This window comes from Notolepis coatsorum, assembly GCF_963971535.1.
Source record: "Notolepis coatsorum genome assembly, chromosome: 1".
NCBI classification, from domain to species: Eukaryota; Metazoa; Chordata; class Actinopteri; order Aulopiformes; family Paralepididae; genus Notolepis; species Notolepis coatsorum.
In genome coordinates, this window is record NC_140165.1 from 188269101 (window position 1) to 188283224 (window position 14124).

General features: G+C 42.8%; 1 protein-coding gene across 1 annotated transcript in view; it reads left to right on the forward strand.

Moving 5' to 3' along the window:
- pde2a (phosphodiesterase 2A) overlaps positions 1–14124 on the forward strand; it is a gene marked incomplete at its 5' end in the record, with an annotated part of 420725 nt that overhangs the window by 383988 nt on the left and 22613 nt on the right. Inside the window, 4 exons of the mRNA XM_084308457.1 lie at positions 461–560; positions 2849–2961; positions 3591–3629; positions 4841–4947. Of these exons, the coding sequence (XP_084164583.1) occupies positions 461–560; positions 2849–2961; positions 3591–3629; positions 4841–4947 (359 nt within the window). The remainder of the gene's footprint in view (positions 1–460; positions 561–2848; positions 2962–3590; positions 3630–4840; positions 4948–14124) is intronic.

The following is a 14124-nucleotide window of genomic DNA, read 5'->3' on the forward strand; positions in this document are numbered from 1 at the left end:
CTCTTAAAACTCATTTTTGGGAAAACGCCTTCAAAGTTCTGCATTGTAAAATGCCATACTTTTTTTTTTTAAACAGATATTTACAAACACAATACCTAATCAAACCATTAGTAATAGACAACCTATCGCTTTCGGAGCAGACAAATTCAACTTTCCAACGTATGAGGGCCGTCGAACGTTAAAACCTCGAGATTTTGACAGCTAGGGGCACGAAGGCCATGTTGGCTGTAGGGGGTGCAATTATTTTTCGGACAGGGCAAGGGGCATCGGCGGCCATCGTATAATTGCCACCCTGGTCTACACCATTGTTACTGCCAGGTCCAGAGGACAGAGTGCTCCCTGCTGGACAACAACAGCACTTTCCAATAACGGCCTTGACTTGGGCTCGAAGCAGCTTGAACAAATATATATATACAGTGTGTGTGTGTGTGTCTTAACAGTATTTTTGTCGTGTCTTCAGGACTACCAGCGCATGTTGGATTTAATGAGAGACATCATCCTGGCTACTGACCTGGCTCATCACCTTCGCATCTTTAAAGATCTCCAGAAGATGGCTGACGGTAGGACCCAGAAGTCCTGATATCAGAGGTCCATGGCTGTAGGTTAATGGTTCTGATATCAGAGTTCTATGGATGTAGGTTAATGGTCCTGATATCAGAGGTCTATGGATGTAAGTTAATCAGGGCTCTACAGTGCAACCATTTTACTCGCATTTGCCCCTAAAAATATGTGTGTGCGAACCGGGAAAATCAATTACTCGCACGGTGTGCTGGTGAAGATTACAACCTCAGTCGTGCTTTTTTCGCTCCGCTGCTAATCGTTCAAAAACGACAAGTCCCACATTTCACAAGCCGCATTAACGTTCCAATCACAGTAGAGTTTCCTATAGTGACGTGACTGGTTTCAAGCGAAAGAAAGGAAATGAGAACACGGTACACGGCTGATAACGCTAGCCAAGTTAGCACACACACAGTGGGCCAGTGACTTTGGTGTAGGGGTGTAACAATGCATCGCAATGCATCGATCCTAAGGGGACAATTCAACTGCATCGATTTGAAAATGTTAGAATCTATTAGAATCGCAATTTTAATGTGTACACACTCACAGTGTTATGTTATTCTCATGTCCGTTACAGCCAACACACAACGATATACGCTACTGCATCAACGTTATTATTAACAAAGGCATTTGTTTTGTTGCATTAACGTTACATATATATTACTATTGCTATCGATAAATCTAGGATTCTAGGTGTTCTAAAATCTATTGCTATTGGTAAGACTAGAATAAGTTAAATTAACTTAACGTTACTGTCTCGGAAAAGTCTCGCGTAGCGGAATGGCGGACTTTCCGGAAGTAAAAAAGCAAATAAGAGCTTCTGATTGGTGGTAAGAACAGCAGAGGTGGGTGCAAGCGGTGTGACGTATTTGGCAGAATCGACTGTCAATCAATGGTCTACCTGACACGCAAACTCATAAACAATGTTTCTGTACTGGAGGTGTACAGTATTTCAATAGGCAACCCTGAAAGGATTATTTTTCTAGAAGAGCAACACTAGCCAAAACATAGGCATTGTATGCATAAAAGGGGCTAAAGTTAAGTGACTGTTACTTTTGTAGCAGTAGTTCAATGTCACTGCCTTTTTTGTTAGGCCTAGTTGTTGGCTACAATTTTGCCACAGTAGGCATTAATCACTTAATAGTTAAAATGTCTGTGTCCCGTTCCCATTTGCACACGCATATACACACACACGCACACAGTGGGCCAGTGACTTTGGTGGTATGTGCTATTGCACAGATGTGTGTCCCGTTCCCGTTTGCACACGCACGTACACACAGTGGGCCTGTGACTTTGGTGGTATCTGGTATGTGCTAGTGCACAGATGTGTCTCCCGTTCCCGTTTGCACACACACATACACACATTTACACACACATTTAGTACACATTTAGTACACATTTTTGAAAAAATAAAGAAAAGTGAACTCTGTTACTTGAAACATTTTCACTGTGCTCCTAAATTTCTTTGTGTGCTCCAAAAGATTTTCATTTAGGAGCACATGTGCGCCTTGGGGAAAAGTTTAGCGTATAGAGCCCTGTTAATGGTCCTGATATCAGAGTTCTGTGGCTGTAGGCTAATGGTCCTGATATCAGAGTTCTATGGATGTAGGTTAATGGTCCTGATATCAGAGTTCTATGGCTGTAGGCTAATGGTCCTGATATCAGAGTTCTATGGCTGTAGGCTAATGGTCCTGATATCAGAGTTCTATGGCTGTAGGCTAATGGTCCTGATATCAGAGTTCTATGGCTGTAGGCTAATGGTCCTGATATCAGAGTTCTATGGATGTAGGTTAATGGTCCTGATATCAGAGTTCTATGGCTGTAGGCTAATGGTCCTGATATCAGAGTTCTATGGCTGTAGGCTAATGGTCCTGATATCAGAGTTCTATGGCTGTAGGCTAATGGTCCTGATATCAGAGTTCTATGGCTGTAGGCTAATGGTCCTGATATCAGAGTTCTGTGGCTGTAGGCTAATGGTCCTGATATCAGAGTTCTATGGCTGTAGGCTAATGGTCCTGATATCAGAGTTCTGTGGCTGTAGGCTAATGGTCCTGATATCAGAGTTCTATGGATGTAGGATAATGGTCCTGATATCAGAGGTCTATGGCTGTAGGCTAATGGTCCTGATATTTGGCAGCCATGGACCATCCGTAAACTTTCTGCTGAATACTATACTGTACATATGTGATACAAAACATGTGGATTTAAAAAGTGTGTGTGTGTGTGTGTGCGTGCGCGCGCGTGTGTGTGTGTGTGTGTGTGTGTGTGTGCGCGTGCGTGCATGCGTCAGTTGGTTTTGACCCCAAGGATCAGACCCACCGCTCTCTGCTGCTGTGTCTGCTGATGACATCATGTGACCTCTCAGATCAAACCAAGGGCTGGAAGACGACTCGCAAGATAGCTGTCAGTCTATCTATCTATCGATCTATCTATCTATCTATCTATCTATCTATCTATCTATCTATCTATCTATCTATCTATCTATCTATCTATCTATCTATCTATCTATCTATCTATCTATCTATCTATCTATCTATCTATCTATCTATCTATCTATCTATCTATCTATCTATCTATCTATCTATCTATCTATCTATATCTGTCAGTCTATCTGTCTGTCTATCTACCAATCTCTCTCTCTATCTCTCTCTCTCTCTCTGTCTCTCTCTCTCTCTCTCTCTCTCTCTCTCTCTCTCTCTCTCTCTCTCTCTCTCTCTCTCTCTCTCTCTCTCTCTCTCTCTCTCTCTCTCTCTTTCTCTATACCTGTTACTTGAAATATTGTGTAATTTCCACACAGGAACACACACACAGACACCCACACACACGCTAAGGTATAATGAGATATGGACTTCATTACGTAATGTGTCATTGTGTGTGTGTGTGTGTGTGTGTGTGTGTGTGTGTGTGTGTGTGTGTGTGTGTGTGTGTGTGTGTGTGTGTGTGTGTGTGTGTGTGTGTGTGTGTGTGTGTGTGTGTGTGTGTGTGTGTGTGTGTGTGTGTGTGTGTGTGTGTGTGTGTGTGTGTGTCTACAGGAGCTGATCTACAAGGAGTTCTTCTCACAGGGTGATCTAGTAAGTAACTGAACATCCAACTGAGCTCTGAGAACTCGTAAAGTTAAAGCTGCAATCAATATTTTCTGACCACTAGGGGGCAGCAAGTCACCACTGTATACAAACTAATTTCTCACAAGACATAACCTCGTTCCCAGTTTTATCTCCTCCGTGAGATAAAGACTGGTAAAGCACTACGGCCGAAAGTGTGAATCGGGTAGAATTTCCGGTGTATGTACTTCCCCTGGAAGCTGCCTCCGAACGGACCAAACTTTTCCCGAATCCTGTCGGCAAACAAGCTAGAACGTCCCGGCCATGTAGTAAATTCTTCAGGCAAAGCCGTTGCAGTGGCTTAAACGAGGAAATATTGTGCACTTCACACGTTTCTATAATTGTTTTGTCGAAACCGGAAAGCCTGTAGCCGGTACTTCCTGTACTTCCGTTTTCATACTTTAGGAGGCATAGCTTTACCAGCCTACACAAGACAATAGCCTCGTCACATAAACATAAAATCTTTTTGAGATTTGCTGAAAAAAAAAATTATTTAATTATTATATTTTTGTGCATGGATTACAATATTTAAACTACAATACATACACATTGCTCTTGGGCAGTTATACAAGGTAGGTAATTATGAATTATAAATCCTCCCCCAACCACTGTCCCCTCCCTCCCTGGTGAGCTCTATAACTCTTAATGTCCATCTTTAGCAGACAGTGATGTCACTCTGATCATCTCTAGCAGACAGTGATGTCACTCTGATCATCTCTAGCAGACAGTGATGTCACTCTGATCATCTCTAGCAGACAGTGATGTCACTCTGATCATCTCTAGCAGACAGTGATGTCACTCTGATCATCTCTAGCAGACAGTGATGTCACTCCGATCATCTCTAGCAGACAGTGATGTCACTCTGATCATCTCTAGCAAACAGTGATGTCACTGATCATCTCTAACAGAGAGTGATGTCACTCTGACCACTCTGACAGCATGTGAATAACATGTTGATATGGTGCATGTGGTTTCATGATTACTGCATGCCTGACCCCGAATACATCACTTGTTTCTGTGTGTGTGTGTGTGTGTGTGTGTGTGTGTGTGTGTGTGTGTGTGTGTGTGTGTGTGTGTGTGTGTGTGTGTGTGTGTGTGTGTGTGTGTGTGTGTGTGTGTGTGTGTGTGTGTGTGTGTGTGTGTGTGTGTGTGTGTGTGTGTGTGTGTGTGTGTGTGTGTAGGAGAAGGCCATGGGTAACAGACCTGTAGAGATGATGGACAGAGAGAAGGCCTACATCCCTGAACTCCAGATCAGCTTCATGGAGCACATTGCCATGCCTATCTACAAGTAAATATGACCTTTAACCTCTACTGCCTATCTACAAGTTGTGACAGACTCTGAGGTGTGTTGAGCTGTCACCAGATTGGAATTAATAAAATACACACGGCACAAAGTAGAAGCAAGTTTAACAGCAGCTTTATTGCTGTTTAGGGGAAAAGGGGAGGTTAGTGAGAGCGTCAGCCAGTCCGTAATCCGTGAGAAGCGTCTTGTTCCGATAGCGGGGTTCAGTACACGTTGATCGGTTCTCATACAGCAGGCGAGGGCTGATCAAATCAAATCAAATCAAATCAAATTTATTTGTAAGGCCCGACAACACACGTTAATGTCCCCATGGGCCGAACACGTGTTCCCCCTGACGGGACGGGAAATGACATCTGGTCATAAATCAATATTTTCCAGACTGTTTTTTTATTTTTATTTTTATTTATTTATAACGTATTCAAGTATAAACATCATACACATGTCACAACAGCATTTCGAATGTATATTATCATCAATACGTTAGTTTAGGAATAGGTTAAAGTGTTATATAGATAGATTTTCCTCTTAGAAATGTCAATGTTATTTCACGAGAGGCAACCATTTTGGAAAACCGGGGGAATGGGAATTGTAGTTTTTTTGCAGCCATTTTGTAGCGGACTTCCACGAGTCTGGTTCTGCGTTGAATTTTTTTTAAACTACACTTCCTGGAAGATTCTATTGAGTTCAAGGTTCATAGTACTTTATGAATTATTTCAATAACTGCTATTATTCGGGATAATTCTACCACAAAAGGTAACGTTTATGACAAATATTGAAAGGTAGTTAGTTTATCTTCCCTATTGTTAGCATGTAGCAACAATTAGATCTGAAATTAGTTTCAAAACTGTTGCACCCTAATCAAAATAAAAAATCTACTGTATTTACAGTAGATTTCATTATCTGTTCTCATGCACGCCTGGTGATACTAAATCCAAATTGAACTCTGGCATTTGAAAGATAATATATATATATAAATGTGTGAATTGGCTATAATAAGGTAATTTATAAGCCTGCTATTCTATATTCTATAATAATATTTCAAATTGCATTGCTCCGAATGGGAGAATTCAGTACTGTATCTACAGAACCTTTTGTTTAATCATCTTCCCTTTATCCATTTCCTTAGATTTTTTGTACACGTGATCTCAAGAAGGTACTGAACGAGATCAGTTTTTAATGTTTGGTCATTATTAGCATGGTGTCAAAGATGCAAAGAAAAATCATAATTCATATTCTCCTTTGTTTCATCACAATTTAAGCAAGCCTAGTGATAGACACAATATTTCTGACACTGGGAATACATTCACTGAGGTCCATAGATGTCCCTAGATACCAAGAATATGCAAATGGCCCTTGTATAAGTGGAGCAATATTCCATTTACCTAGGTATATATTTTAGGCGGATTTTCAGAAAATAGGCTCCGGGCTTAAGAGGTTAAACAAGTCAAGAAGAAACATCACAATAAATCAAGAACAAAACAAAACACGGGCGGCTAAGTGGTGCAGTGGGCAAGGCGCTCGCCACTAACACAGGAGATGCTGGGTTCGAGCCCAGCTCTCTGCGTTGCTTCCGGCTTGGCTGGTCGTTCATACTAATACAATTGGCAGTATTAGGGGGTGGGAAAGCCGGTGGGTGGGGATCGGACGTTGTGGACAGCGACTCCTACAGGTCGGTTGGTGCGCCTGTACAGCAGAATCAGGAAGTATCGGGGGCAGTGTGAGCCTCCCACGCGTTACTCCTCGCCACTGAGAGATCGCGCTGTGCAGGTGAAAAGATGCAACGGCTGCCTCCTCATGTACCGGAGGGGACACGTGATGCAAGGCTTTGTCCACATTGCAGCCGACCAGTGGGAGGTCTAACAACGTTCGAGACAGGGGAGGGTAGAATTGGATAATACGAAATTGGGATGGGAGAAAAATAGAAAATGGGGAGAAAAAGTAGATATAAAAAAAATTAAAAATAAAATAAAAACACCATAAAGTCAAAACAAATTTAAATAAATGCATGTAAAATAAATAAATGCAACACTCCCAGACATACCCCACACGAAGGTAAGGAAAAACTCACTAAAACCTAGCAATAGGAAAAAATGCGGAGGAGAGAAACCTTAGAATGGCCATTCAAGGGTGGATCTCCCTTCTTAAATGTCGGTGATAGTAGGGTTGCAATAAAACAGGCGAACAGTTGGTAAGCATGCACTCATATGTGTAATGAAACACAGATAAGTGCATGCGATAGCAACTGAACATTTTGAAAGATTAAAAATAGAGCTGATGGCGGATCTATTTGAGGCAAGGGGCGGCGCAGAGAGGGTTGCATCCTCCCGGTCATCATCACGGGACGTCCAACACTCCGGTCATCACTCCGAGACAGCCACTCACAGGGAGACAGGGAGACGGGACAGGCGTTAGACAGTTTGCGTGATTGTGATGGCCGGACATAGCAATAGATGGTAAGTGGTAAGCATATATGTGAATAGAATAGATATATGTAGTAAGCATATTATGTGAATAGAATAGAAGTACTTAACCCAAAGGGCGGTCAGGTGGCGTAGCGGAGATTGCGTTTGTCACCAACACCGGAGACGCTGGATTTGCCTGTTCGAATCCAGCTCACAGCTCCGGCGTTGTCACCAGCTTGGCTGGCCGTTCACACTAATACAATTGGCTGTATTAGAGGGTGGGAAAGCTGGCGGGGTGGGTCCGGGTCGTTGTAAACAGCGACTCCTACAATTCGGTCGGGGCGCCTGCTCAGCGCGGATAGGATCTAAGGGGGGTAGTGTTATCCTTCCACACGTTACACCCTCTCAGTGAGAGTCCGCGCTGCCAGGTGAAAAGAAGCGGTTGATTGGCTAGACGTGTGTCGGAGGAAGCACGTGATAGCCTCCACTCTCCCAGACCGACTGTGGGGGGTAAGTGCGCAGCGACCAGGAAGGGGATTGGGAATTGGCATAACGACTAACATTGGGATGGGAGAAAATCTGAGGAAAAAGGAGGGGGAAAAAGAGCAAAAAAAAATAATAATAAGTACTTAACCCAGCAATGAACTCCACATCTAAACCACGTTGACAGACCACGGACAGAGTCTTGATCCGGGAGAAGAGACGTCGGGCAAGCAGGGGTCGATACACATGCGGGTTCTCAGACAATCAAGGGTTATGGCACACAGCGGGGTCCTCCTTCCAAAAGTATAGAAACACAGCATGGGGTCACAGACAACAATCTTCCTCCTCTTCTCTCTCTCTCTTCTCTACTCACTTCTCTCGTTACGAACAGGTTTCACCTCAGCTACTCCAATGACTCCAGTCTCCATTTTCTATGCCGCTTGATTGGGCTTTGATTGCGCTCACCTGTCCCATGCGCGTCTGACACAGGTGCGCTGCATTGGGGCTGATGCGCTCTGCTCTGCTGGGAGTCTGCCTCAGTACCTTGGCCGAGACATAGCGGCCATCCAGTACCACACCAGCCGGTCTGCCACAAAGTAAATATGACCTTTAACTCCTACTGCCTATCTACAAGTAAATATGTGATGCGGCACGGTCTAGGTCGGGTTGTTAAGGAGCTCACGATTCGTCAGAAAATGCCAAAATGTCACGCAATTCAGAAATAGGTCAAAATGGAGATATTGGCAATTTTGAGTGCTTTAATAATAATAATAATAATGGCTTGGATTTATATAGCGCTCTTCATGACACCCAGAGCGCTTCACAGAGTCCATTCTTCGTTCATACACAGTCATACCGGTGGTGGTAAGCTACAATTGCAGCCAGAGCTGCCCCGAGACAGACTCACGGAAGCGTGGCGAATAATCATCGCCTACGGCCCCTCCGACCACCACCAACATTCATTCACATGCATACACATTCATACGAGGCAAGTAGGTTAAGTGTCTTTGCCCAAGGACACAACGGCAATGGGATGGACATGTTCTCTATCTGTCTCCTTATTTGCAAAACGTAATACGACTTGTAAATATGTTAATTATTGTTACATAGTCCCACAGTATTATTTCCCTTGCTGTGTGAAAAAACTACAGTTGTGTCGGAGGGTAGTGGCTAAGTACTTTCAGTCTCAAGTGTCAGAGACGGAGATGCACAGAGATGACAGCTACCAAATCCATTCCGAAACAACGGACCCCGTACTTTGTTGGCGGTGTGAAAATATGCAGAGAAACATTAATATCTTTGGAACAGTTTGTGTTCAATTGTATCTGAATCAGGAGATTATCTTCTCTTCATCCGAATTGAAAGTATATCACTCTGTCGCATAAAGGCTGGCTAGCAGTGCACATAAGGCATAACTGTTTATTGAATTTCTCTAATGAATGCATCTATTTCAGTCGCAAGTCAGAAGGCGACTCCGATACTGGGTCCGGGCAGCGCACACACAAACACGCACACACATTCCCCACTCCCTTCTGTTTGTTCTGAGTACGTCAAAGACCTGACCATTATTCATATTTCCCTTACTGTTTCAGTAGCGTGACCAAGGATGTACACCTGGGAGTTCTACGTTCATTTATACCATCATACATACATTTATATACATTTATTCACTCACCATTTCCACGAGACATTCACCCCTGCATTCAGTCTAGTGTTTTTGATTTAACGTTCCGCTGTGATCACTTCTTCCTCTAACAGAATAATCACCTCTTTTGTCATTGTCAGCTCTTTGTTGTATGTTTTTACAGTGTGAGTTAAATAAATAGTTTTTTTGTGATCCAAAATCCTCTGTTCCTCTCCTTCCTTTAATGGAAACCCTGTGTGGGATTTAGTTAAACTTTGAAGACTGTAAACTGTCTCTAACATCATCACATCATAATAACAAAGCTCTCCTGCAGCTCAGCTGGAGAAGGGGTTAGGTGGGGGAGGGGCTAGGTGTGTGGCAATGTGGGTAAAGTAGTCCTTCATGCATCGTTAAGAGAAACAGCTCCAAGCCTTTGAAGCTCCGTCGCTCTAAGACCATGGTTACACCATTGAATACAGGAACGTTTTTGTTGGTGAATGATTACGTTTGCTGTCCTAGTTAAAAAGAAACGCCGTTTTTGCAGGATAACGCGTTGCCAGTAGGGCAACGCTGAAATTGTGTTTCCGTTTTGGATACTCGCCAAAACTCGCAGACAACGTGTCATGTAATCTGCGTGAGCCGGATACGGAGCCGTTGTTGCTCAACGCCCATGCGCAGTAGAGACCTGCACGGTTATTTCCAGTGTTTACAGCAGAGCTGTCCCAAATAGCTGCAGCTACCATGTGTTGTCAAGTTATTGTTATAAGGAGCCCAGTCCAAGCTACAACAGTCTGCATTCCCTTAACAATTGTTTGTATTGAGCCGTATTGTATTGTACCCATTCTGCAATCTGTTAAATAAAGTTTACATCCATTCATTCTGCTAGCATTAACGCTTCCATGAGCAGCTGGCTAACGTGAGCTAACGTTAGCTACCTACCGTAGCTACCTAGCTACCAGACCCTGTTAGCTCAGAGCTCCTCTTTCAACATAACAAGCATTAAACAAAATGGCCCAGTCATCTATTCACTTTTGTTTAATACATGAGGTGTTGTCTAATGTTATCTAGCTACTGATAGCTCCTGATATCAATGTCTGATCTCATCAGTTTGGCTGGCTCGTCGCTCGTGAGCTAACGTTAGCTACCTAGCTAACGTTAATTTCAGACCCTGTTAGCTGCGGCTACTGTGTTGTCAAGTTATTGTTATAAGGAGCCCAGTCCAAGCTACAACTTTTGTTTAATACATGAGGCGTTGTCTAATGTTATCTAGCTACTGATAGCTCCTGATATCATCAGTTTGGTGCTGGCTGGCTAACGTGAGCTAACGTTAGATACCTAGCTAACGTTACTTCCAAACCCTGTTAGTTGTTATAAGGAGCCCAGTCCAAGCTGCATACCCTTAACAATTGTGTGTATTTAGCCGTATTGTATTGTACCCATTGTGCCGCCCATTGATGCACGACGAGGACTCCGAGTTCTTTAATTACAGATGGCTGTTTATTGATGCATATTCCGTTCATCACCACCGTAGAACTACAATTGCAGGAAATAATAACAGTCAATACTCATACAATTCAGTCAATAGAATTACAAAAACAAAACGAAAAGTGTGAAATAAACTTTACGAACCACTTTGGCCTGCTTGCAGCTCAATGGGAGGGGGTTATCTTCAAACTCTAGTACTTTAATCTTTTATCTTTGACAAATAAAGTGCATAAATCTGCTGCACTGTCTTCTTCCTACAAGTCTAGACACGTTCCGCCAGATCTGCTCAAACTACGCTGGGTCAGAGCGTGAGACAGGACGTGATACGTCACATGAGATAAAAAGAAATATAAAAATAAACATGCGCCCTCTATAGGCGACAGCTGCATTTACACCCATTCTGCAATCTGTTAAATAAAGTTTACATCCATTCATTCTGCTAGCATTAACGTTACCAAGCTGCTAGCCACAATGCTATACTGTTGTACTGGCATATTCCATTCACGTTAGCATGTAGCTAACAACATCGGAGATCTTTTTGTGAGACTAAACTATCCGCTCTTGGTGGTCAATTGTGTTGATGTTAGTTTTGTTTCATCAATAAATGAGGCAGAACACACAGTGAATGTATCCGTTTTGTTTATTGCACTTTTATTGCACTTTCTTTGCTGAAAAATAAAAACGTTCGGCTCACGCGAGGCATTTAAAGATGGTAGTTTGTTGTTTTTTTTGCAGGAAGTGTATTGGCACATTCAACTTCTGATTGGTTGAAAATTGCCTTCATGTTCGCCACCTACTGCCACCTACTGCTTTGGCATTGTACTACATCACTGTGCTCAGGAGGCAAAACCAATGTCTAACTTGCCTGCCATTACGTTGCGTTCTGGAAAGCGAAACTGACCCTGAAAACTAAACGAAAATAGCCCTGTGTGTAACCGCAGCCTTAAAAGAGCTATTGTGGTATCATCTTGGTTAATTAATAAGACATAGATTGAAAAGTATCCGCACGATTTGTACAAGTGATGGCTTATTTTGAAGGTATGAACCTGTACTTTCATATAAAAAAATTAAGATTGCTCAACAAGACCTAAAGGCTGTGCCTGGTCACATATGACCTGTACCCACTACTGCCTAACACTGCATATCTACAAGTAAATATGACCTTTAACCTGTTAAGCCATATATTTATATTTTCAATTTTTTTATCTACTTTTTCTCCCATTTTAAATTTTTCTCCCATCCCAATTTTTTATCGTCCAATTCTACCCTCCCCTGTCTCAAACGCTGTTAGGCCATGCCTCCCACAGGCCGGCTGCAATGTGGACCAAGCCTTGCATCACGTGTCCCCTCCGGTACACGAGGAGGCAGCTGTCGCATCTTTTCACCTGCACAGCGCGATCTCTCTGCATGGGAGGGACACGCCGCCCCCGTTGCTTCCTGATTCTGCTGTGCAGGCGCACCAACCGACATGTACTGTAGGAGTCGCTGTCCACAACGTCCGATCCCCACCTACCAGCTTCCCACCCCTAACACTGCCAATTGCGTTAGTATGAACGACCAGCCAAGCTGGTAGCAACGCCGAGAGCTGGGCTCGAACCCAGCATCTCCTGCATTAGTGGCGAGCACATTGCCCACTGCGCCACTTAGCCGCCCTAAGCCATATTTTCTGAACATCCGCCTAAAAATACATACCTAAGTAAATGGAAGATTGCTCCACTTCTACAAGGGCCATTTGCATGTTCTTGGTATCTAGGGACATATATGGATCTCAGGGAGTGTATGTGTCAGAAATATTGTGTCTGTTACTAGGCTTGAGTAAATTGTGATGAAACAAAGGAGAATATATGAATGAAAAAGTTAATTTTTGAACATGTATTCTCCATATTCCTCCAAACAAATCACAGTATCTAGTATCACAGATGTATTTAGTTAGTTGACATGTTCAAAAAAGGAGTAGAGGGCAGCTAAGCTTATTGATCCCTACCCCCTTACATTTACATTTGTTCTTCCATAAATTTTACTAGATATAACATAATTTAGTATAATACATTATATTATACAATGGCATGCAAATTTCTTGATTCTGATTGGCTGAAACAGTCAAGTTACACGTGGGTATTTGTAATAACCCCACGCTCTTGGTCCCAGGACCCGCCAACAATCGAATTACTATCACTCCGCCGTGCGAGTTTTTAGAAATGCAAGCAAGATGGCGGACAGTAAACGTTATGAAAGGATATGGTGATAGGGTCATAAAGACTAAATGGAAAACGATTCTCTCACGGCGAATGTCTTAGTTGCTTAAACAATGTTGGATGATGTAATTGATGGGTCATGAGTCATTGTGGAACAAAATAAAAATCGCGCAAATTGATTGATTGATTGATTAATTGCAATTTTTTATTATTTCTTTTAACTTACTTTCTATAGAAGCAGCCTTGTTTCCAACTGGTTAAGTTTAGGCCCTCTTTTGAAGTTGGTTAAGGTTAGAGTTTGTCTTTAGAGCAGGGCGATAGACCACCAGCCCTGATTCCAAACTCTAACCTTCGAAAGAGGGCCTAAACTTAACCAGTTGGAAACAGCAAATTTTATTACTGTCCGCCTGGTTTCCAACTGGTTAAGTTTAGGCCCTCTTTCGAAGTTGGTTAAGGTTAGAGTTTGTCTTTAGAGCAGGGCGATAGACCACCAGCCCTGATTCCAAACTCTAACCTTAACCAACTTCGAAAGAGGGCCTAAACTTAACCAGTTGGAAACAGCTAATTTTATAACTGTCCGCCTGGTTTCCAACTAGTTAAGTTTAGGCCCTCTTTCGAAGTTGGTTAAGGTTAGAGTTTGTCTTTAGAGCAGGGCGATAGACCACTAGCCCTGATTCCAAACTCTAACCTTAACCAACTTCGAAAGAGGGCCTAAACTTAACCAGTTGGAAACAGCTAATTTTATTACTGCCCGCCTTGTTTCCAACTGCTTAAGTTTAGGCCCTCTTTCGAAGTTGGTTAAGGTTAGAGTTTGTCTTTAAAGCAGGGCGATAGACCACCAGCCCTGATTCCAAACTCTAACCTTAACCAACTTCGAAAGAGGGCCTAAACTTAACCAGTTGGAAACAAGGCAGACAGTAATAAAATTAGCAATCAATCAATCAATCAATCAATTCAATAGCCCACGCTCACT